The sequence below is a fragment of the Myodes glareolus genome, chromosome 14, assembly GCF_982192425.1.
Source record: "Myodes glareolus chromosome 14, mMyoGla1.1, whole genome shotgun sequence".
NCBI classification, from domain to species: domain Eukaryota; kingdom Metazoa; phylum Chordata; class Mammalia; order Rodentia; family Cricetidae; genus Myodes; species Myodes glareolus.
Window position 1 is genome coordinate 63,950,419 of NC_142039.1, and position 25,886 is coordinate 63,976,304.

General features: G+C 42.8%; 2 protein-coding genes across 7 annotated transcripts in view; one reads left to right on the forward strand and one right to left on the reverse strand.

Annotated features, from left to right (window-relative positions):
- Cenpp (centromere protein P) overlaps nt 1-17,912 on the forward strand; it is a 198,157-nt gene extending 180,245 nt beyond the window's left edge. For all 3 annotated transcript variants that reach the window (XM_085699460.2, XM_085699461.2, XM_048433003.3), the window contains 3 exons: nt 16,142-16,221; nt 17,180-17,271; nt 17,595-17,912. In XM_085699460.2, the coding sequence (XP_085555586.1) occupies nt 16,142-16,221; nt 17,180-17,271; nt 17,595-17,722 (300 nt within the window). In that variant the 3' untranslated portion in view covers nt 17,723-17,912. The remainder of the gene's footprint in view (nt 1-16,141; nt 16,222-17,179; nt 17,272-17,594) is intronic.
- A 1,360-nt stretch (nt 17,913-19,272) lies between these two features.
- The window catches only part of Ippk (inositol-pentakisphosphate 2-kinase), a 59,752-nt gene continuing 53,138 nt past the window's right edge, over nt 19,273-25,886 (reverse strand). For all 4 annotated transcript variants that reach the window (XM_085699458.2, XM_085699457.2, XM_085699456.2 and 1 more), the window contains 2 exons: nt 24,821-24,900; nt 19,273-20,815 (listed from right to left, as the gene is read on the reverse strand). In XM_085699458.2, coding sequence (XP_085555584.1) covers nt 20,590-20,815; nt 24,821-24,900 — 306 coding nt within the window. In that variant the 3' untranslated portion in view covers nt 19,273-20,589. The remainder of the gene's footprint in view (nt 20,816-24,820; nt 24,901-25,886) is intronic.

The window sequence follows — 25,886 nt, forward strand, 5'->3', positions numbered from 1 at the left end:
AAACTCTATATTTTCAGGTAGCTTTGCTTTAAATATTGAAATCCCAAGAGAAAAGAAAAGCACAAAAAATACCTCTCAGAACAGAGTCAGAGCTCACTGTGTATAAGCCATAAAACTTAGTGAGTATGATGCCACCCTGTTCAGCATGATGTGGACAAGACATGGTGACTGCCCCTCCAGCACAGTGTCCTAGACACAGAGCACCTTGGAAAGTTAACAGAGGACAATTGCAAAGACTAGGTAGTTCTTGGCACACTTCGCAATACTGTAGTTATAAGTTTCTTGTCTGCTTATTCCATCAAGTTTTATGTCACACGAGATCTTGCATGCTACCTTTTGTCTTTTTACTTCTAGAAAAATAAAACAAAGAAAAGGGCATATCTTATAAATACACAGTTGAACAATTTTTTTCCCTAAAAGGAGTTTGTATAGCCACCACCCAAATAGGAAACAGAAAGAGCAGTTCCCAGAAATACTTTCCTCCTCCCAGGGCTTCTCGTCTACAACCAGCCTGTTGTAGACCTGCATGGGTAGAACGGGCTGGAGGAGCACTGTGTGTCTAATCAGAGATCATTCATCTCATCACTGTATGGAATTCACAAATGATCTACCATCCTGTTCCTAGGTCCTGCCACTTCCTGCTGCAATAGAGTGCTGTGCGTGTGTAAGAACAAGTACAGTTTAATGAATTGTGGGATATATTATATATCTGTTGGCTTGAGTATACGTCAGCAGTTTCCCAGAGGAACTGCCAATTTACTCAAGCAGTGGTTGAGGGCTCCAATTGCTCATATTTGTTTCAGCACTGGTTTTGTTAATTGTTTATAGCCACTTAACTGTTGTACCTTTGTGGTTTAATTCACATCTCATGATGTATTGTGGTTTGTTCATGTTTGTGTGTTAGTTTTTGTTGTTTTGTTTTGTTTTTGAAACAGGGTTTCTCTGTGTAGCTTTGGAGCCTGTCATGGAACTCACTCTGTAGATCAGGCTGGGCTTGAACTCACAAAGATCCACCTGCCTCTGCCTCCTGAGTGCTGGGATTAAAGGTGTGCCACCACCGCCTGACTCATTTGTGTTATTTAATAAAACTCTTTCATGGCAGCATAGATGGTGGTAGAATCAGTTCACATTAGCTTAAGCAGAATAGAAATTTAAATGGATTTCTGTTGCTCCTGGTAGGGCTAAAGCTGTTGAGATGATACCTGGACAATGAGAATGAAGTACCCTCCTACCAGTCACTCGGTGTGCCCTGTTCGCTCCCTTGCCTGCCTTTCAATTTCAGAAAGTCTGTTTCTGTTTGCAGAAAGGGTTTGCACTGTAAGGCATTGTTGACATGTTGACACAGAGGTAAGCTGGGTCCCCATGAACAGGTGGAGAAGCTTTGTCAGAATAGAAAATGCTGGCAAAGCTTTCTGTGATTGAGTGCACGCCCGCGCACACACACACACACACACACATTCTGCTACATCATTTCAAATTAATGCATCTGTCCAGACTTCTCGTGTTGGGTAGGCCATGGATAGGATGATCTGAAGTATTTCACTCAGGGTGCTTTAAGAAAACAAAGTCATTTTAGAACAACCAATGATTGTTTTTTGGGGGGTTTTTTTTGTTTTGTTTTTTAAACTTCCCCCTCATTTTGTCTAATTCAAGAGCTATTCCATGTTTAAATATAACTGGTTATAAAATGTTTTATAGATAAATGGGTAGAAACACAGCAGTTGCTACTCTCCCATTATCTCCTTCAAGTTTGGAGGCCATAATAGGCTGTTCCCATCTCCCTGCCAGGCCACAGTGAAGACAGCAGTGACGAGGAGTGTTTATGGAGCTGTCTCTGTGGTCTGTGGCCAGATTGTAAGGCAGGGGCTTTGCCAGGACCCAAATAAAAACTGTTCTTAAAATTCTCTCAACAAAACATGGAAGCCACTTAGTATGCTACTTAAAGTCATAATAGTAATGGAGAATTTAAAGAAGGAAGAGTATAGTAAACTGGGACCCTTTCTCACTAATCTCAAATGTGGTATGGGATCCTAAAAGTAAAAATTAAAGAGATCTGAATAAGGTCGGGACTTGTTATATTGTTGATACTTCAGTGCTGGTTCATTAGTAACAGCCATCTATACTAATATGAGATGCTACCAGTAAGGTTTTATACACAAGTTATGTATAGTCTTAGTAGCTTTTCTGTTAATGTAAAACTTCTAAAAAAAATAATAAAATGCATATGAGACAATAGTAGAGAAAGACCTTGGAAGAAGCTCACGGTCATCCTTGGAGCATCTGCTTTGGTAATTTCCCCCCTTTGTCTCCTGCACTCTACTTGGCAGCTCAACTGTATCACAGGGAAGCAGAAACAGGGGCCCAGCTCAGCCTGCTATTTCCATCCTGGCTCCAGGACACTAAAACATCATGTGTGAGCCATGTTTTCCATATTTTAAAAAGAGGTTTTACATTTTTGCTTCAAAAAGGCAGATCTAACATGATTTGTTAGATAAGAGGTCTTTGAGCACTAGAACTGCTATGTACAGAGTAAATTTACCCTGCCCTATCACCTTTACTGTAGCCAAAGCTGTCCTCCTTTCTGGCTTTATTTCTCCCAGGAATCCTTTTCTTTTCTCTTAACTATCAACCAAAATTTAAGGAAAGAAGAGGCAAGTAGATTTTTTTGAGGTCCAGGACAGCCAGGGCTCACAGTGAGACCATGTCTTCAAGACATAATGCATAGGCAAAGAGTGGGAAGAAGGGGAAGTTACAACTAAATATTGGACGCTAAGAAGCAGGGAGATGATATATTGTTAAAACCAAACCAGAAAAAGCTTTGAAGAAGGCTCATTAATTCTGAGAATCCCACTGTACTCGAGGATGAGAGTGAAGCAGGACAGAATATAAGTTCACAGTCTCTCTAAGACAGAGAGGTTCTTCCCCACCCCACATTTCCCCAGCATGATGATCTGTCTGTGCAGGAAAGAGGAAAAGACAAGAGGGGTCTTTTTTTAAAAAAATAATCTTCCTCTACATAGATAATGGGTTTTAATAAAAAGTAAAGCATAGGAAGTAACTTTACTATATCTAGGCTCTTTTAAAATTTTATGTATATGAATGTTTTCCCTGTATTTATGTATGTATTTATGTGTCTGTTGCCTGCAGAGGTCAGAAGAGGTTGTCCAGTTCCCTAGAACTATAGTTACAGGTCTCTGTGAGCCACCATATAGGTATTAGAAATCAAACCTGAGCCCTCTGCAAGAACAACAAGAGCTTTAAACCACTGAGCCATCTCTCCAGCCCCCAGACTCTTTTAATTTTTTTTAAGATTCATTTTTATTTTATGTGTATGAGTGTTTGCCTGCATATATGTCTATGTACCACATGTATGTATGCCTGGTACCCATAGAAGGTAGAAGAGGGCATTAGATCCCCTGGAACTGGTTTTACCATGTGGGCTCTGAGAACCAAATCCAGGTCATCTGTAATAGCAGCAGTGATCTCCTAATCTCTGAATCATCTCTGCAACCCTGAGATCCATGCATTTTAAGGTTGGTGTTTGTTCATATTAATGGTTGGCATTCAATGAAGAATACATGAACAAAGCTTTTTAAAGGCAATCACATTTACCAACAGAAATGTTTTTGTTTGTGCCATCTCCTCTACCATCAGAGTCAGTCACAAGCATAGCATGGAATTATATTACAAAATGATTGTGAAACAGTTTAGCTGGGCATGGTAGCAAACATCTTTAATCCCAGCACCCAGGAGGCAGAGGTAAGCAGATGTCTGTGAGTTCAAGACCAGCCTGATCTTCAAAGCAAGTTCCAGGACAGCTAGGGCTGTTAAACAGATAAACTCTGTCTCAGAAGAAAAAAAACATAATAATAATAATAATATTGACTCTAAAAGTTTGTTATTTCATAAAATATTAAGTGGTCAATAAATAATAACTTAAAATATAGCACCTTGACCATGTTGAGCTGGCCATGGTGGCACACACTTATAATGTCAACATTTGGGAGACTAAGGCAGAAGAATCTCAAGTTTTAAAGCCATCTTAGGCTACATAACATTCTCCCTCCCCTCTCGCTCTCAACATAGTGCTCATAGTCTTAGCTAAAGCAATAAGACAAACTCTAAGTGAAATGCAGATCAGAGCAACAAGCTCAGAAAAGGAGCTGAAAAAACGTACACACCAGAATGAACTTAATTAGGAGGGTTTTGACCAAGGTGGGTCTGTGATCAGCCCTTGAGGTAGGAGAGGAATTATGAGAGAGATAGCATCCCAGAGATAGCTTGATGTGGCCTTGAAGCTGGAGAGAGCCTTCCTTTCAGAACCCAGACAGCAGCTACATTAGGAAAGATAGCCACCATGTATAAGAGGCTGGGAACCCTGAAAGAATAGATGTGTCCTTCTGTTCTCCTCAGAATACCCCCAGAACAAAGGGGATTTTCTGGTTTTGTCAGTTTTCAGGAAACAGTGAGAAATTCTTACTAGATAGAACTATAGGTTTATCTTGCAATTACAGAGTTGCTTTACCTCTGAGATCTGTGTGATCCAACCATCATAGCAGTGACTTGTCATTTCTTTCTACAGAGAGTTAAATGGTGGGGTGAGATGACCTGGTTTCTGGGAGGGAAGAGAAAGCTAGAGAACCTATGATCTACAGAAGGAAGAAAAGGGGTACAAATCGGAAAGGAAGAAAGAAGTCAGTGTATCTAATTGCAGACAACATGAGCCTATGTTTAAAAGACCCTAGATGACACACTTAAACTCATTCTCATTTTCTCTACCCTCCTCAGATATGATTAGTACTTTCAACAAATTATAGGATACAAAAATCAACATATAGAAATCAGTAGCCTTTCTGTATACCAATAATAAACTTTCCAGGAAAGAAATCAAATAAAAATACCATTCACAATAACTTGGGGAGGGGGCTACAAATAAACTTAACCAAGAAGATAGGTTACGATGAAAACATTGATAAAAACACTGGGAGATGGAAAACCTTCCATGATTATAGGCTGGCAGAGTGAATACTGTAAAAATGATTGTTTTGAAAAGTGCTCTATGGTTTAATGAAATCAACACTAAAACTTCAATTATTTCCTTCACAGAACTAGAAAAAAGTAACTAAAACATTTATATGGAAGCACATGAAAATTCCAAATACCCTAAGCAGAAAGAGCAGTACTAAAATCATCACAATGCCTCACCTCAGAGTATACTACAGAGCCATAGTAACACAAACTTCATGATGCTGGGCACAAAAACAAACAGACTAATAGAATAGAATCTGGAACCCAGAAATAAGCTCATAGCACTACAGCCACTTAATTTTCAACAAAGCTGTCAAAAGCATACATTGAAAAAAGCCTCTTTCCATCCCATTACTTCCATTGGGAAATTATATTGCAGTGTTTGCTCATTTTTAGGACTTGGCTTCCCTTTGTTGCTTCTGTTTCTGATTTCTGAATCAGATCACATTGTGATCTGTGCCATAAGCATCAGCTCCTGGCTTTCTGAGAAAAGCAATAAACATTTTCAAATTGATTTGAGATGGAACTGTTTGAACATGTGCATTTGGAAAACCACAGAGTCCTGTTTCTCTAGGCAGGTTAAGACCAGGACCAGCTCTGATCTTCTGTCACCTGACTAAGAAGAAACCAAGAGGAAGGGAACACAAGGGTAGAAGATGGGCTACATCCCCAGATGCTACCAAAGACAAAGTGACTTCTAGTTCAAAACCCTCTATGAGTGTCTGGTGTGGTTGTAAATGAGAAAGTGGGGCAGAAGAGAGAACTTGTTTTCTCTATGGGCATGCTGTTTACTGTGTCATAGAGAAAGCAACTTTAGGTCTCTCACCCTGTCACCAAGGAGGTCAGAGCACAAAACACTGTAGCTCAACTAATAAAAACCCAGAGAGATATTGGGGTTCAAGCTGAAAGATCAGAGAAGCAAAGCAATCAACCACTAAAGAGCTCTTACCTCTATGAAATCTTCAGACTGAAAGAGAACAAGTTCCTGTCTCATCCCGCCTTATATTCCTCTCTAGTGCTGGAATTAAAGGCGTGCACCACCACCACCTGGCCTCTATGGCTAAGTAGTGTAGTTTCTGGAATTAAAGGTGTGTGCCACCACCGCCTGGCCTATATGGCTGACTAGTGTGGCTCTTTTTACTCTCTGATCTTCAGACAAGTTTTATATATTAGATCATAAACAAAATTCACTATAAGACACCTATAAGGTGTTCACAGGCTAGCCTGACATACCATCTTGCCTCCTCACAAATTAAGAAATCACTGTATCACAGATTGTAGACAAACATAGAAGAAATATAAATATGAAATTATAAAATAAAAGACCCCTTTTGAGGAACGTTTGCCCCCAAAACCTGAAGACTATAAGTAGAAACAAATGGTTATAGAGACAAAAGAACTTCATCCTGGGGGTTGAAAACCACTTTGTAACAATCAAAAGGCACAGAAATGGCACCTGTAGTGGGATGTTACAAGGAAAGAAAGTCCATTTTAGGTTTGTGGACTGCTGTTGACGGGCCAAACAGAACTCCTGCTCCAAATGTCCTTGACTGTCCTGTGCCATCCCAATGGCTGCAGTAAGGAGTTGTACTTTGATGAGTTTTTCAGGGCCAGTTCCCAGAAGAAAACATGGAGAAAAAGGTATGCTTCACTCTAGACTTTGCCCACAGAACATGGTCTCAATCTCAAAGCAAGGGCCATTTCTAGCCTCTAGTTGGCAGATCTGAGTCTCAGGAACATATAAACTGCCTAGAGTGACAGAGGCTCCTCCCAAGAAATACCCCTCAATGGACCGTGTTTTCTGAGTCCCTGCCTTCCATAAGGACAAGGGACCTCTGTACTTGTCAACAACAATTGGAGCCTTAGACCAGCACTGCGACCAAAGCCTGGGTTGTTCTTCCTTTGGGACCTCCAGTCAGGAAAGCCAGATCTTTGACTGCATAAAGAATTCAAGGACAAGCTAGAAAGCGAGGTAAAAAGAAAAGGGATAGTATGAGCTTCAGATTTTTAACATAGACTTCTAGAGGTGCACATCGCAGACAGGACTGTGGGCTTCTTAAAAGAGTCATACTAAGGTATTATAATGGCTACAGGAACGAATGATTCTGTGACTTTCTAAATTATACTGCTGAAGAGATATCATTTACAATAAAATTTAAAGATTAAGCAAAGTGCTAATATGGTTAAACTCAAGGCCACAAACATTTTGGCCCTAAGTTTGTTTTCAGCATTCATGTCTGAGATGTCTTTAGGAAGGCAAACTTTCTCTCTCACTAGTTCTGTTGAATTTTCTTAGTCCTGAGACAGTGGGAAGCACAGTCTTAATCCCAGGATGAAGGGAAGCTTTCCCTTCCTCTTAATTCACCCTGTTTTCTGTCCTGCCTCAGTGGATGTACTGTGGTGGTTTGAATAAGAAAGGTTGCCATAGTTATCTTGGTGTAACACTATTTGAGGAATAGGAGGGGTGGCCTTGTTGGGAATGGGCTTTGAGGTTTCCAAAGCCTGTGCTAGGCCCAGTTCTCTCTCCCTGATGCCTGCAGATCAGGATGTATAACTCTCAGCTATTTCTCCAGCACCATGTCTATGTGCTGCCATGCTCCCAGCATGGTGATAAGAGACTAAGCCTCTGAAACCGTAAGCAGCCCCAATTCAAGGTTTCCTTTATATAAGAGCTGCCTTGATGATGACGTCTTCACAGCAGCAGGACAGTGACCAAGATACCCACCTCATGAGTTCCACCACCATAACAAGAATCAGTGAACATGTGTAACTGTACCAATGAGGTATCATTGTGGTACTTGTGGTTGACTTTCAGGTCATTTTCATGCATCTTTAAGTCCTTTGAATTTTTTCAACTGTCCTTAGCCTGGAAGCCATACAGAGCCCATCCCAGGAGGGCATGGGATGTGACCTTCAGCCTATAGTCTCATTTGTACAGTACTGGCCTTTACTCTCCTTTACCCTAGTGCCACCAGCTGGTTGCTCATGGTTACTTTCTTGCGCTTATTAAAATTCCACAAGTCTTTATTTTAAAAATGTTGTCACAATATACTCTAATATAGTAAATCTCTTCCAAATCTAAGCTCCTCCAGTTCTGAAATCTGAATAGACGGTACACCAAGGAGGAGGGGAAGAGAGCAGCAGTGTGAAAGTGGGACCTATCCTTTGGATTCTGCACTTGCAAAATGTTTGGCAACAATCCCTGATAAGGTTCCAAGCCATCTGCAGGGTTAGATGAAACGTCACACCTAGGCTGGGCAGGGTTCCTTGGAGCTTTGGGGTTTTGCTCATAACCTTGGTGCTGTGATGACATTATGGCTGTCCTGGGTTCGTGGCCATGAACCTGGAATTGAGATTGTTCTAGTTGTTTGCTTCTCTGGGCAACACTTAGTGTATGTTTGTGAAGGCCTTCTGCATAGGCAGTATTCATCATGGACCTCCTCTGTTATTTTCATGGATGGGTCTATCAGTGGTCCTGAGAGGATCTTTCTCAATGCCTTGCTTCCTCTCCTGATGACATCGGACCTCTGTTAAGAATCAGATGAGTGAGGTGAACCAGTGAGCAGCTGTGCCCCACTGATCTTACAACTCAGAAGACCTGGTGCAGACTTTGTGCTTGGGCCACTGTTTTTGTATCTCAGATCACAGGACCAAGTTCAGGAAGTTAGGATAATATGATTTGGAGGATATAATCTGGCAACACAGCTATTTCATTCAACTTTATTTGTATTGCTTCATGGGATGTTTACTTGAAAAAAATACAGTTCTAGAGAAAATGGCTTAAAGTCCACAGATAGTCAGTCTTTCCATTCTTTATGTAATCAAAGGACTCACAGGCCGGCACCGTCTGTACATCTGTCAGCCAGGGGTGGAGTCAGCACTTGAGGTATGTACTGTGCTTCCCCTTTGGGTGGTTGTGCTAATCTGAACATTTCCAAAATGGGCTTCTAATGCTGGAGGGGTCGTTTGGTCAGTTCAGAAGACTGTGGTGAGAGGATTTCTTCTCCAGAGTTCCTCTAGAATTGCTAACCCTTTGCTAACCTTTGTGGCAGTACAAAACACAGCCACACAAGTGTGAGCCTGATCCACATGCCACACTGACGAAAAGGATCATGGTACCTGCCAGCCTTGCCTAGGCCCAGAGTCAGATGACTCTTGTCATGCAGATGCTACACTATGCCCAATCTGTCAGTATTTAGAATTTTTAACATGAAGTCAATATCTTTCTTTGTCTCTGCACAAGTGCCTTTAGAACCTCAGAGCTGTGGGTGAGGGGCATCAGACTCTTTGGTGTTTGGGAATGGTCAAACAAGAGGTAAAGAAATGTCTTTAGGCAGGCACACTCTTTACCTCTCTCTCAGTTCTGTTGAAGCTTATTAGTCTTGAGCCTGTGGATTCACCAACATGAAGAGGTGTCCACCAGAGATCATACCTGTTTGTAGCATCTGGGTGCAGAGACAGGTACAGAAATGGCTGTTGGTGTATATGACTGCGCCTTTCCTTACTCTCTCCACACACAAGCTGTAGTGAAACTCTAAGAATGAGGCTGTCTAGCTACTAATCCTATCAACTCCTTGGAGAGTTGCTTATTTCCACAATGAGGGTAGGGGTGCAACATGAGCCACAACCTCTAACACCAGTTTTTTTCCAATAAGAACTAAAGACCAAGGCCGGACCATGGTGGTGCACGACTTTAATCCCAGCACTTGGGAGGCAGAGGCCTAAAGTGGGACTCTATCAAAACTCCATTATCAGTCATCTTGACTGCGTTCAAATCTGCATTTGCTTTCTAGCCAGTGAAGCTCCTTTCCTGCCATATTCTTATTTGGTTACCTTTATCCTTTGTTGGTCATTTAAAAGTGGATTGTTTGTTCTTAGTTTTGAGACAGTGCCAGTCCAGGCTAGCATTAAATATGTAATCCGGGTGGTAGGAAGGCTATAATGATAAGTGTGTATCACTACATCCAGCTGTTGATCTATTAGTTGTAGTTTTGTTGTTTTTGCTTTTCAAGACAAGGTTTCTCTGTGTAGCCCTGGCTGTCTTGGAACTAACTCTGTAGTTCAGGCTGGCTTTGGACTCACAGAAGTCTGTCTGCCTCTACCTCCTGAGTGCTGAGATTAAAGATGTACGCCACCACTGCCCAGCATAAATGTTCTTTACACATCTTCTTGTTAATAATTTCACTCAGTCGAAGGCATCCCTGTCTTTACAATGACTTTTTAAGCATTTCCAGTTTGATGAAACCAGTTTACCAGAGACAATTTTATGTCTCCTGTACTCACTGCTTTTCACTTTATAACCCATACATCTCTGGCTAGATCTTCTCCCATGGCTCTTTAGGTTTACATCTGACTCACCCATTCATTTAAACTTTTGTGTATGTATAGTGTGAGGCAGGCACTGAGATTCCTTTTTATATGAAGATGCTCCCTTGTCCTAGCATCAGTCCTTGAGAAATCAAGAGAGTATTGACCATAGTAGAAGCTTACTGAGCACCTGTCTCTTTGTAAAAGGCCAGCTGTCAAAATAGCAAGTGACTGAAATGTAAACAGAGCCAGGACAATGAAAAGGAAGCAAAAAGACTCAACAGTTGGTTCTGGAATGGTTTACAGGCCAGAGGATAAAGTTGATAATTTGTATGGCCTTGGGAATGGTGCATTTGGTAAAGTACTTGTACAAGTATGAGGACCCAGAACACACATTCTTTTAAAAATGTGGTGGCACACGCCTTTAATCCCAGCACTTGGGAGGCAGAGGCCAGCCTGAACTACAGGATTAGTCCAGGACAGCCAGGGCTACACAAAAATACCCTGTCCACGAACCATCAGGTCAGGTCTAAGGAATCTGAATTCCCTCTCCTCACCTACATGGACATCAGGCATGCATGCGGTACACACATGCAAGCAAAACACCCATACATATAAATAAAAAATAAATAAATCTGTTTTTTAAAAGCTGCACATAGCCGGGTGGTGGTAGCGTACACCTTTAATCCCAGCACTTGGGAGGCAGAGACAGGAGTCTGTGAGTTCGAAGCCAGCCTGGTTTACAGAATTGAGTTCTAGGACAGGCCCCAAAGCTACAGAGAAACCCTGCCTCGAAAATAAATAAATAAATAAATAAATAAATAAATAGATGATTAAAATAAAATAAAAAGTTGCACATGTGTGGTAGTGCACACTTACAATCTCAGCACCATGGAAGCAAAAACAGCAGAATCCCTAGAGCCTGCTTGCCAGCATAGCTAGCTAGCTAAATGGCAACCACTAAGGCTCAGTGAGACTCGGCCTCAATAAACAGGATGTGGAAAGCATAATTTTTGTTTGTGTGTTTGAGTACATGCATACCACAGTCTACAGCTTTCAGAAGTCAGTTCTCTCTACCATTCTCTCTCTGAATACCAGAGACTGAAGTCGGGTATCTGTACCCACTGACTTACTTTTCCAGTCTTAACACTCAAAACTCAAAACTTCAATCAAGTTACACTGCTAAAGAAAGTAGGGCAGGATCTGGTGGTGCACACCTGTAATGCAATGTAGCACTAGAGAGTGAGACCTTGTCTTGAAAAATAGGAAGGAAAAAGGAAGGTGGGAGATAATTCTGATGAACATGTACTCACTCCATAAGTGGATACTAGCTGTAAAACAAAGGATAACGAGCCTATACCACGACCCTAGAGAAGCTACATGGTAAACCCTAAGAGAAACATATATAGATAGATCCCCCTGGGAAGGGGCAATAGACAAGATGTCCTGACAAAATTGGGAGCATGGGAATAGGGGGAGAACTTGAGGGAACAGGATAGTCAAGATGGGAGAAGGGCAGAGACCAAGAGCAAGGATAGAGATATTTTGATTGAGGGAACCATTATGGGGCTAGAGCGATAATTTTTGAGTATCATGTATCTGAGAACTGACTCTAGAATATTGCCTCACAGCTGATAGGATGCCTATAATTATTTCAAAGAATGTTTGGTAGGTAATAGTTGGCAAAGATGTAAAGAAATCAAAACCTAGCTGCTAAAGGAATAGAAAAGGAAATCCTCGACCAGTAAAGTTTGGTAGCTCCTCCAGTGGCTAACAATACAATCACATGACTTGGCAGTTTTCCTGAGGTGTATAACCAAGAGAAATGAAATTAGATGTTCACACGAAATACATACAAGAAGCAGGAGAGATGATGGCTCAGTGGTTAAGTGTAGTGCTCTTTTAGAGGACCCAGTTGGCTCCTAGCAGTCTTATCAGATGGCTCAAAACTACCTGTAACTCCAGCCTCCACAGGTACCCACATACATACATATGAGTAAACACATACACATCATTTGAACTAAATAAGCTCCTTTAATACCAGCACCTGTGGGGCAAAGGCAGGCTGATCTCTGAGTTCAAGGCCAACCTGGTGTATATAATGATTAGTTCCAGGCCAGACAGAGCTACAGTATGAAACCCTGTTTCTAAATAATAATGATAGAGCCAGACATGGAAGACCTTTAATCACTCTATAAGCATAGACAAATGGATCTCTCTGAGTATGAGGCCATCATGATCTACATCGTGAATTCCAGGGCAGCCAGGACTATATAGACTCTGAAGAAAAAAAAAAAGTAATGGTAATGTTTAGACCATGAATGTGCTCCTAGTATTATTTCCAGTAGACCAATGGTAAAAACAAACCATGTAGCTATCTGTTGGTTAACTGGCTATTTAAGGTAGTGGGTAGGCCTTGAAAATATATTTAAATAAAAGCCTGTCATAAAAAAAAAGCTCATACTTTAGGGTTCTACTTGTCCAAAATGTCCAGAACAGGAAATTGGTAACAGAAAATATGTTAGTGTTTATCTAATTCTGTGCTGGGAACAACACCTAAAGGCACAGAGTTTTACAGAGTAATGAAAACATTTGGGAACTAGAAAATGGTATAGTTGTACCACCTTGGGCATATATTAAAATTCTAGTTGTTCTAGTTGTTTTAATATGCTCTATTTGTGCATTTTGATGAATTATGTTTTTTTTAATCATTCGGTTGTTCAGGCATAATCTTTTGAAGTCAAGATGAACTGACATCTGTGGATGCCCAAACTGTCCACAGGATTCCCAAATTGCTCTTGGCTCCCATGGAAACACAGTACAGGGGAGGTGATGTTGTCACTCTTCTGTAGTGTTGAGCCAGTATGGCTGCAGCATAGCACAGGCAGCCTTACAAAACTCTGTTAAAATATAGCTCGTCTGCACTCCAGTCAGCCAGTGCCTTAGTACCCTGGGTGTGAAATGGCTGGATGGCCAGCACCCCACCCTGTCTCTATCATAAACACCAGGGTTTTGCTTTGTTTTTCCATGCAAATTCCACCATATGGCACCCAGCTGAGTAAACACAGACTCAGCATTCCTCAGTGGCACTCAGGCTTAGCACTCCTGAAGAGCTTGGGGCCCTGGAGTGGAAGCACAAGAGCCAGCTGGTTAGTATGCATGAGGCCCCTCTAATAGCCACCTCCATAACTCAATATAGCAGAGCTTCTGGTGACATGCAAAACACACCTATGCACTAGACAGAGCATGTCCAAGATTGTCCTTGCAGAGCCTGGCCAGGTGTTTCCCATGTCTGGGCCTTGGCTTTATTGATGGAAAAAATGTGTTGCTTCCAGATCGAGTGGATGGTTTCTGATGAACATTTTTATTGTCTTACTGGTTTTCATGGAACACACTCTAAGATACCATGTGGACATCCCTGCCTTTTCAGACCATAATTAACTCCTCCCTGCCTACTTGGTCCTTCCTTATCAAAGTCAAATACAGTGAATCTCAAGTTTCCTGTCACTCTTAAAACTAGCTGATTGCAGTTGGGAGGTGGCAGTGCATACCTTTAATCCCTGTGCACTCAGAAGAGGCAGAGCCAGGTAGATTTAAGTTTGAGGCCAGCCTGGTCTACAAAGTGAGTTCCAGGACAGCCAGGGCTACACAGAGAAACCATGTCTGGACAATAATAAAAACAAAAAATAGCTGGTCTCCATCTTCAGGATCATTTTACATAGTTTGATTAATTATCACAGCTCTTGTGCCTTCCCCTCAAAGTCTCCTATGCCTTTGTCATTAAGAATGGCACTTCTGGAGCTGGAGAGATGACTCAAAGGGTAAAAGCACTGGCCACGCTTCCAAGGGACCCAGATTCAATTCCCCGCACCCACATAGCAGCTCCCAACTGTCTATAACTCCAATTCTAGGGGATCCGGCACCTCACACAGACCAATTGTTAAGCTGGTAAAACACCAATTTACATAAAATAAAAGTAAATTATTTAAGGGGAAAAAAAGAATGGCATTTGTATTAGTAATTGTAATGAGGTTGCTGTTCTTGGGGTCTACTCAGGCTGTCAGCTTTTAATTCCTTCCTACTCTTCACTTTGTTCTAGAGTTGATCAGGCAAGGAATAAAGCTGGCTAAATGCAGCAACCTTAACTTACATGGAAGAAGCTTTGCAGTCCCAGCTTTCCAAAAACACATTTGAATGCTTGCCCTCTACCCGATGTCAGTATTGTTGTCTACATTATAAAAGCTAAGAGTATACTTTTTAGTGAAAGCATCTAATTTGAGTCTTCCTTTTACTCATGTGGCAGAAGGGCCTACAGAATGGAGATCAGCTCCCTCCGGCTTGGAGGCCAAGCCTCAGGCCCCACCTTGGAGCCAGCCCAAGCCCCAGTTCTCCCTTGAGCCTCATGTGCTGCTGCCAAGCACAGTCTGGAAGCTAAACTGCCACGTTCACACACAGCTCCTTTACGTTCCTCAAACAGTTGTTATTAATTTAGAAGAGACTGAGGTTTAAACATCAACCAACACTTTCCACGGAAATCACTTAGGTATACATTTTTCTCCTAAAAACTTGTCTTGCTGAAATTAGTAATTATCTGTAAAGTACACCAGTCCACCCCTGCTTTGGTGTCTAGATATGCTCTCTGTTGGTGGCTGCATGCATAGATGCTGGGGGCCTTGGCTTTCCATGCCAGAAGTGGCTTACCCAGAAGTAGTCTTCTCTTAAGGTTTCATGGGGACAAAGATGTATTACAACCCTTATTTGATGGACCCAGACTGCTTTAACCCAGCCAGTCTCTACAGTCCTAGAAGGATCTGCCCCAAGTCCCAGCCCTAGCCTATGGTGACAGTGGCTCTCTGGCTGCCCCGAGAACAGCTGCACCTTACAGTCCTTGCTTGACTTAGGTATCACCTGGGAAGCATCTCTTTTTCAGGCACTGAGAGGATACATGGAAGGGCCTTTCAAAGGTAGTCTTAAAACCTAAAATCTCATGATGAGGGCAACTTCGAGTTTGTTTTTCATCCTCTAACCCTATAGTCTCTTTTCACAAGTGCAGACAAAAAGAGCCACTGCTATGTACATCAGTTATATCTGTCTTTCATTCAAATACCTGGAAAACAAACTTTGTTGTCATGGTGATATAAATGAGTATATCAGTTCTAATATGCAAGAGCCTCCTAGGTTTTGCTGTGGAAAACTAGCGTGCACACATGTCCAGAGCAGTCATACTATCTGAGGAAATCATACCTACCTAGAAATTTATGACATTCAACCCATTCCTGTTCTCTATAGACATAAACACTGCAACCAGGGAGCCTGATACCTCCACTACAGTATGGGCAGCTGGGTGGGGCCTGGCTCATGTTAAGGATTCAAGCAGAAGCTTAGCTGGGTGATTTGTGAGGATGGACAGGCTTGGTGCATCTGCTGAAGCAGGATAGCAACCAGTACCCACATGAGCCTCAACTCAAAAGGCTTTGCTGACACAGAGTAAGTCTCCATTGTACTCCCTTTAGACACTTGCTTGAGGGCTATAGTGCTCATCCAAGTCTTGAGGCAAGGAGTCATCCCAAGTGGTAGGCAGGCGGAAATAGAATGAAATTGAAAATGAAGCTGTACCGTGATATTGTGAGATCTCAGGAAAGGGATAGCCATGAGCTCCTGGGATGGCAGAATAGTAAGGACAGAAGTGGGCACCAGCGAATACCACATATAACACTTTCATCTCAGGCTTCGGAATGTTTCTCCTGGCTTTCGGGATGCTATTTCTTCTAGATGGATCAAACTAACAATTTATTTTCACATGCAGGAGAAGTATCCAGATAGTGTGTACCTCTCAGAGGGCACCTGTTCCCACTGCATGGAGATCCACAGTGCCAGCCAGCCAGGGTAAGTCTGTGCAGCAGGAGGTTCTGGGACCAGGACTGTTCATAGGAGAGGCTAAGAAATTACCTAAGGAAGACTAAAGAGTATCCCATGGATAAATGGGTGGAATCACAGCAGATACCCAATAGTGGGCAGATGGACTGCTGAGTAGCCATGAAGGTAGGAAGGAGTGCAAGACTGGAGGAGCTAAATGCTGGCCTTGGGGCAGCAGGAGGCATTTCTCCTCAGGGCCTTCGTATAGCCAAGAAGGTAGAGGTAGGTGTGTGTGTGTGTGTGTGTGTGTGTGTGTGTGTGTGTGTGTGTGTGTGTGTGTGTGTCTGCTGCTATGACAGAGGCAGAAGCAGGAAGCCAGAGGTCACCAGAGCCTCAGAGAAGCCAAAATAAACAGGTGCAGTTCTACACTGGGCACCTAAGAATCTTGCAGCACTTGCCCACGGCCACTGTCACTCCTTCTTTCTTTCTCCTGCCTTTGTGCTTACAAATGTGCCTGTGTGTTCTTCAGGACCTAGATCCTTACACAGGCTGCTGGAGCTGGCCTTTGTCATGTGGTTGTAGCTCACTTCTCATGCCTCATCCTCTAGTGGAGTTCTGACTGTATTCCTCGGGTCCTGAGGGTTTGGGCTTTTCATTTCTGTTTCTCCTGCCATATGGCACATGGGCAGCTCCTAGAATAAGAAAATTCCAACCATGAAGAAAGTGTGTGCAGATTCTAACCATTTCAGATCATTTCCCAGGAACAACCTGTTGCTTGTCCCATTACTTATCACATTGGTGTTTGCCATGGTGTGGGTACAAAGTGTCTTGCTGTGGCCCAAGTTTCCAAATTGTCCTACAGAACTATAACACGCTTTCCTCTGTGGAGAGAAGTCTTTAGGAGAAGGTGATCCTGGCCGGCAGAAACCACATGCTCAGAGGCTAATCTTTCCAAATTCCAAAAGCACCAAATGTTGCCTTTTTCCAGGTTTGAACTGGTGATTGTTTGGAAGATACAAATAGATGAGGAAGGGAAGGTTTTTCCGAAGCTGGATCTTCTCACCAAAGTTCCAGAGCAAGGTAGGACTCCATGTGTACAGACACCCTTTCTGGAAGACTTCTCAGTATACCCAGCAAAGCCATCTGAGTGTCTTATCTTGGTTTAAATGGGAAGAATCAAAAGTTGAAACTGTCACTAATGTACTTTGTAGTTCACCTTTTGATATACTTCAGTCAGTAACCACCAAACAGTACATGAGAGGACTACTGTCCTGAGGCCTTGCAGATGTGTGGAACAAGTCATTTTCTCTGTCTCTAGTGCATCCCACTGTGTGGCTATTGGGAGAAAAGATCTTATTAGACAGGCACTATAAGGTTTCTTATCAGGTGTGTTTTCTTCACAGCCCTAGAGCTGGACAAGAAAAGAATCATAGAAGCTGCTCCTCTGAGTTTCCGAAGCCTACTAGAAGTACTTGGAATTGAAGCTGCTCTTGACAGTCTGATAAAATTGCTTTGTGTAGAAAATGACTAGTTCCCTGCTGGCAAGCATATAGGAATAAGATACTCAGCTGAGGAACATGTGATCTATGTTAAGTATGAACATTTGCTCTTTTTCCAATGAGAAACCACATCCTTCAAACATGCTTTTGTGTGCACTAGTTGTACATTTCACAGAACTCTCATGGCATAGAAATAAAGCTTTTCAGATATGTTAAAAGCAACATGCATAGTGCTTTGAACAAGTAAGTTTAACATTTGAGAAAATGTTCCAAAAATGGCTGTCCATTCTCAAACGAGTGTAGAATAGCTATGCCTCCAACCTCACATCAAGATGGCCCAAGGCAGCCTGGGAAACGGTCCAGTCCACAGCCACCCACCTTGTCTGCATAGCAACATCTCCCAGAAGTCCTGACGCTCCTCCTGGTTCCTAGAAAAGTAGGACTGTTTGACAGTGATGACTGCATTGTTCCTTTCACTGGGAACTTCACTGAAGACACACCTGCAGTCTGAGTATGGTACAGGACTATAACACCATCACACAACAGCAACCCAAATTTAAAGCCAGCCCTGGCTACATAGTGAGCCACTGTCTGGGAAAACAAAGGCTAAAGTATACGTCTATAGTAGAACAGTTGCCTAACATGGAAAGGCCCTAGCTCCAGGCCCTAGCACCACAAAACTATCCAGTCTAAGGCTGTATCATCTCAGACACAGAGCTAACATTTGGTGAGTGCCTTCATTATCTGTTGTTATGCTGCCAACATGATGGGTTAGTGTGGGCATCCTGAACTAAGCAGAGCACATCAGAACATGATTGGACAGGGCAATGGTGGCACATGCTTTTAATCTAAACAGAAAGAAAAAAGAAGGCAGAGTCGAAGAGCTGCCAGGAGCCGCTATGAAGTAACAAGCCATGAGTCTCATGGTAAAATATAAACTAATAGAAATAGGTAATTTAAGCCAGGCAGTGGTGACGCACACCTTTAATCCCAGCACTCAGGAGGCAGAGGCAGGCGGATCTCCGTGAATTCTATTCGAGGTCAGCCTGGTCTACAAGAGTTAGTTCCAGGACATGCTCACAAAGAAACCCTGTCTTGAAAAACCAAAAAAAATAAATAAATAAAAATTAAAAAACGGGGGGGGGATAAATAAATAAGCAAGTAAAAAAGAACATGGTTGAGTCCTGCCCACATTGGCAAGGTGCTCCATCCGTGTTCTTTACCCCCAGGAGAGGTTGTTTGTTTCTATCCACCTATCTATATTGTTTAGCCTCTTGCTAAATAGTAATTCTCCAAGAGAGACTAGTGTTTCAGCAGTAAAAGTTTCGTGCCCTGAGAGCCTGGGACCCACCAATACCTGAGATCAGTACTGTGGTATCAGACATAACACCTCCACCACACACATGCGCACACACACATGGCTTGTCTACCTCCAAACCAGTCAACATTGAGTCAAAACAAAACTGAAGGCTGCTTTCCCCCGCACATCTAGAGCCATGAGAACACGACCTTCAAGCACATGACTCCAGTGAAGGCAATAAGCACATATCCCAGCATACACCAGTCAAAAGAAAGTCAAGGATCCAAAAGTACAAGTTTCTTTACCTGAGTGTTCAATAATTAGAATATTAGGACAGAATTTAATAAATTCTATAGGAGGTTGCTTGATCAAACAAGTATAATTCTCAAATTATCACAAAATTTCCCACAAAAATTTACAATCAGCAAAATATTTTCTTCATTTTTCATGTAGCATTTTCATACAGTTCCATTGTTTCTACTACTATGTTACAATAAGCCTTCATTTGTCTCTCAAAAGGATGATATAAATAATCAGTCTGTACAGCCTACCATAGGATAAAAAAAAATGAAGCCAAAACCCCCAATGATTTCATAGCAGCCAGGCACACTTTTGGTGACCCTAATAAGAATCCTCAGTGCCAGCCAGGAGCCTTCTATAGCCCTGATGAAAACAGCAAGGCCCTAGACACACATACCCAACATGCCCCAGAGTTAACCCAGGGATGAATGTGGCTTAGGAGGAAGGGAACCTTGTTCCTCAACCACCCAAGACACCAGAGTGCCAGGAGAACTGCAGGCTGTCAGGCACACCCACCCAGCCAACCACAGCAGCTCTGAGTTACAGCTCTGCTTCCAGCCTCTACAGCAGCAATTTCAGGTAGGAAAGAACGCCTCAGCTCCCCTTAGAGTTAAAATCATAATGAAGAATTTAAAAACAACAACAAAAAAGCAATGCTCATGCGAGTGGTGTCCATCCTGACCTGAGTCTTATGTTCCCTGCTGCTGCCCCTTTACAAAGCCATGGGCTTCAGTACCTCCACAGGGACCTGAGTCTAAACCACTCAGAACCAATGTCCACACTAACCCCTGACCGCTCTGCAGCAGGGAACCACCCAATGTCTGTGTTCATGTGTGACTTGCATTGAAAATGTTACCAGTTAACAGCTGGGAAAGTTCCAGTAGTATCCATGTTTTCTTGAAAATCCAAACGGTAAGATACTCGTGACAATTCAAGTTTTTTATGTCAAGAGTCTGGTGGTAGGAGATCCAAACCTTGGGTCTTAATAATAAGGCTTTTTGCATTAGAGAATTAGACGTGAGCTCTGCTTGGAAGAACTATCCAGGATGTTTTCCTGGGGTTTAACGGACACTTCCACGCTAAGAAAACAGATGGCTTGCTGGGACACAGCACTCACGTCCTACATTCCTTGTCCTAGAAGACTCTAGTGCTCTTCAATTCCTTGTCTCTGAGAGGCAGTCTAACCTCAGCAGGGGTTAAAAGCAAAAACATTCACAGCCAAGTCACCCAACACAACCAAAAATAGCTCTGTCATTCAACTTTCACATTCAAGTTTCAAAGACACCGCAGGGGAAAAAGTTAGACCTTGTGGAGAACTAATGTGCAATCTTCATGTTCCTTGAACCGAGTCGACCTCACAGTGTCATCTTTGGCATGCACAGTCTTTGAGTAATAGTTGACGATCTTGCTGTCCAGTTTATACTGGTGAGGAATGCTCTCATAGGGCTTGAGGTCGAGGTCCAGTACAGACACAGAAAAGGCCAGCCGGGACCTTGATGAAGGGATAACAGGCCTCTGGTCAGAGCTGCAAGTAACAAGAGAATTTCAGATTACATAGACCCTCAAGCCCTCCCAGCCCAGCTTTCAGAGCACCCATTCTGTGTCTGTGTGCATCTACTGTCTGGGCAGCTTCAAACACTAGCACAGGTAAGTGACTGCAGGCACAGGTCACAACACTATGTCTGGGAAGAAGGCTTAAAAGAACCGAGGTGGAAAAGCCATTATGTGGAATGCGTGAGTGATATTCCCCATGTTCCAGTGGTATTAACGAATGCTGGAAAAGTCACTTTATTGTGAGCCAAGTATTACAAAACCTAAGAAAAAGTAAAAAGTAGATCAGGCTGTGCAGCAGCCAGCTGGATGGCTGCTGAGAACAGACTCTCTTTATGTGCTTTCCCGTTGCTGCTGAGAACCAGTTCCTTCGTGCCTTTCACATTTGGAGAGCAAGCGGGTCTGTGTTAACTCTCAAGTCACATCTTCAATGCTTTTTGTTTCTCAGGGCCTTTGTAGATTTTATAAACATCAGGAAGTCATGTGCTCTTAACAGTATGAGCACTGACTTGAAAACCTTTTCAGAATAACTTTAAACCTGACTGAGGTTACAGTGTATCCAGCTGTCTGGAAACACAGTGCATAGCATTCATACTCTTGCCTGAATAGCATCTAATCCCAGGCTGGCACAAAAGAACTGCTGGGGAGTTCTGGTTCCTCTATGCTCACTACTCTTGTACACTTAAAAATCATTAAAAACAAGACAGACAAAATAAGCTTCAAAACTCCTGAGTTGGAAGAACAAACACTGACATACATGGGTCTGTTCTAAAGTACACTAAAGCCTTGATCCTCATTTGTTGCTCCAGAATCCTGTTTATAGAGAAAAAAAAAATGAATTTGGCTCGATCACAGGTCTGACAACTGACCACAAGCTCCAGAACAGTCAAGGACACAGGCCAGTGTACACTAGCCCCTTAACACTGAGAAGTTTGTCTCCTTCAGAGTGTATAGCTAAAACTCAGCAAAAGCCAGGGCAGTCATCCCTACCCTACTGCCATGACCACATCCCTATCCCTGCAGTAGCCCTGGAAACTGGTACTGGAATGACCTGGGGCTGGAGCTGCTGTCTTCACCTTGATAGCTGTTCTCCAAGACACTAACCAGATTCGAGGGAGGCCAGGAGATACACAGTTAAGCCAAAGCGCATGTTTGTAATAGACATGGCAGGGTTTAGGGACAAGTAGCAATGAGAACTTCCCTGGTAGTTCCAAACTCTTCAAAAGCCTGGAGCAACAGGAAGGCAATAGCAATAGAAACAAATAGCAACACAGAGGCTTGTGGGCTATACATTAAAATTCAGGGACATAAATTCAGCCTTGAGTTTACTATGCATCTTAGGATGAACTCAGTCCTCATTTATCTCTGGTTTTCCTGAATGTTATTTCCTGGAGCTAGGTACAATTCTGGGGAGCACAGCACCACCTTCCTCAAAGAAGGTTGATGCCTGTGTATATTCTCCAAAGTAAAATTGGGGGTGGAGAACATCTAGTCTCAAACTCTCCTCTGCAGCTCCTTCCACAGGCAGACAAGCATAGTAGTAGGGGTACCTTGGAGTGTCCTGTTGCCATCCCCTAGCTCCTTTGCTCCTGCTTCAAAGTGGATCTGGACCACCAACTTTGAGCCTACTGATACATGGACCCTATTGTCTGACCTTGAGACCTGGCCTTAGCAGGTAAGGCAGCCTGCAAGGGCAGGGCCCATTCTTCCTCTTCAGAATCCTCTGCAAAAACAAGTCAGAATTTCCCAGTCTACATCTCTCTTCAAATTGGTCACCAAATTCTCAGTTTTCACAAAATAGGTATGAGGAGGCATAATGCCAAATGGCAAAGCTTTTCAAACTTTCAAAAACTCTAAACATTTCACATTTTAAAATTAAATAAGCTTGAATCAGTGTTCATGGAACACTTAAGAATAGAAATGATTTTTTTACCTAATTTTCTTTTTTCATCTTGGACTTTAAACTGAATTCATTTTGTCAGTGTATTTGTTGTGACATGAGATAAACTAACAATGGGCTCAGGATGAGATGCTATGAGATCAAATATTAATACAAAATTATATCATCATAACTCAACCATATCATTATTTGTACATTGTTTTCAAATTTTTAAATCAAAATTATGCTGCAAGACATTTCCTAGCCTCTAAAGATTCTAGCAATGAGAATTTGAGAAGCAGAGTCAGAGACAAAGTTATGCTGGGTCACACACTGGGAAGGTGGGCAAGTCCACATTAAGCAACCATGATTGTTAACTCCTTGCCAGATTAAAAAGGCAAAAGTGAGAGAGGCTGATCAGATCGAGCATGTATACTATGGCCAGCTATGTACCTCTGAGAGTCTACTATTTCTTAGCCGTGATGGTATTTCAGTCTTGTTTTTATTTTAAGCATAAAAGTGAGACAATCTTCCTGTCTCTGGAAAAGGGAGCAGATGCAGTACTTGGTGGCTGGTGATCCTGAGTCTCCAGCCAACTGGACACACATCCCTCTGCCCCCACAGCAAATGTTGATTTCTACTGAGCAGTCAAGTCAGGGTGTGGAAAAGGACCCCAGCGTTCAGCTTTCCTCAAATCAAACAATTGTAGACCACACACATAGTCACATTTGTGCTGGAGGTGATGAGTCACAAGTGTTTCCTTCAGGTGCCCTGAACTTCCTGGCTTTTAACCTTTGAATCAGCTTCCACCTGAGCACCCTGCACTCAGCACCTTTCCTTTCCCAGCTGCATCCTTGGCCAGGCTTGGAAGCAGCTCTCCTCTAGCACAGACCCGTAGTCCACTGACGGGCTCCTCACAGTTAAGCTCGGGGTCTTTCTTAGGAACGACAGGAGCTTATAACTAACCAGAGCCGCTGCCTTCAGCCCTAACTGTCCCTTCACATGCAACACCAGACAGTACAGCGCTGCCAGAGAACCTTACTGGGAAACACAAAGCTCAGAAACATCAGAAAGATGATCACCTAACCCAGGAACACAGGTCAGATGTGGAGGATTCCAGAGAAGTCTGTGTAGGGTTTGGCATTCATAAAGATGAATGCTGAAGATGCTACAAGACGAAGAGGCTCAGCATGAATCACTGAAAGCTAGGGGAGGTGACAACAACTAGCCAAACATTGGGGTGGGGGGTGGCAAACGTGCTGGTTATTCAGAAGAGGAGCAAGAATACACTGTTTGAGAGTTTTAAAAATGGCAGTAACAGTTGTGAAAGTTAGTACACTCTGCAATCTGTAAAAGGTTCAAGCACTTCAGCATGAATGGAGCCTGGGCTTCCTCTGAAAGGAATTGTTCACATTATTTATACTACTACTTGATTACTAGAGTTTTTTCTTATAAAACAATAATGAACATTCCAATTTAATAGAGATTAATAAAAACATAATAATCATTTTAAAGGAAAAGTCTTATTATCCATAAATGCCTGTAATTAAATCACAAGTTTCTAGAGAATAAGAGTTAATAAATAAGCTCCCATCCAGCTGGACATAGTGGCGCATACCTGTAATCCCAGCATTCTGAAGGCAGAGGTAGAATCTTTGTGAGTTTAAGGCCAACCTAGTCCAGAAAGTGAGTTCCAGGACAGCCAGGGCTACACAGAGAAACCCTGTCTCAAAACATCCCCCCCCCGACACCCTCACCACACATGCAAAAGCTCCCATCCTTCAAGGAAAAAAAAAAAAGAAGCAGCCCTTTGAGAGCAACTCTAACAAAGATATAGTAGCTCCAAGCCTGGCTGTGGAGGCACATGTCTTTAGCCCTAGCTCTGGAGAGGCAGAGGCCAGTAGATCTCTGTGTGTTTGAGGCCAGTCTGGTCTACAAGAGCCAATTCCAGGACTGTTACATATGGATACTCTGTCTCAAAAAAAAAAAAAAAAGTAGCCCTATCAGGATAGGCAGGGTTTCTAAATAAGGGAGCCTCTTTGTCATCATTGGTCCACAAAATCATTAGACCAAGGAAGGTGTCATGCAATGGTTCCTCACCTTGTGCCCTGTAAATATGGGGAGAGTGCGATCATGATGGAACAGTCCTTGGCGGTCATAGCTACCCGGTACTGCTGCACCTGTGGAGGAAAGAGAGGGTAGCTCCAAGTCACAAGGCCTCTCCACCAAACAGAGCAATTATTTTCTGTGATAAAACCTGACGGTGAAGTTAGGAGAATGGCTGACACACAGTGGGAAACAGTCCCTGTGACAATATACAATACACACACCAGCCTCCACTGTATCCTTTCACCTCTTACTGCAAGTGTGTGGACCCCAGCTAGATCCCTGAGACTTGTGACCTGCCATCAGCGACTTAACCAGTCTGTCTTTGGGGAAGGAGGGAAGCAGAAAGTTGCCTGAGCTTTTCCATATGTTGACTACACTTGAGTGTTCAGCAGTAATAACTGTACCTTCTAGAAGATGCATGCAGTGTATTTGGGGAAATGGTGATTACAGCCAATACTGGACACATTCTAGGGCTGTGAATCTATTAATTCTGCATCCTCAGCTTGCAGTGAGGTATTCCACTGTACAAAGAGAAAACCAAAGACAGAGAACTGCCAGGTGAAGACATGGCTGGACCAAGCACAGGTGCATGCTTCTGAACCAGCTCTTCCACAGAACAAGACAAGCAAATTCAGTTCTGCATATAAACCTGCCCAGAAACCCCAGTACCAGTACTACACATTTGAGAGGCACATGGAGAAACCAAAGACAGAGCATCCACCATGGTCACCTCTACAACACACAATTTGAGGCAGTTTTTAATCCCCTTTGTTCTTTGGACCTTGGTACATCTTTTGAGTATTTCAGATTAAACAGCTCCTACTTTTATAGTTACATGAAAGGAACTGGCTTTACACATCATCACTGACAGAAAGTACGCTCTTTTTCTCCCTCTGAACCAATTCCTCTGATTTTGCAGAAGCAGGAGGTGCTGCGGCAGCATAACCCACACCAGGCCTGCTGGCTGTTCTGGACCTTAAGAGACCCAGCTCCCATCCGCACACCCTCCAGTTAGCAAAGAAATTTGTAATTTCATGATATATAGCAAGAAGCCCAG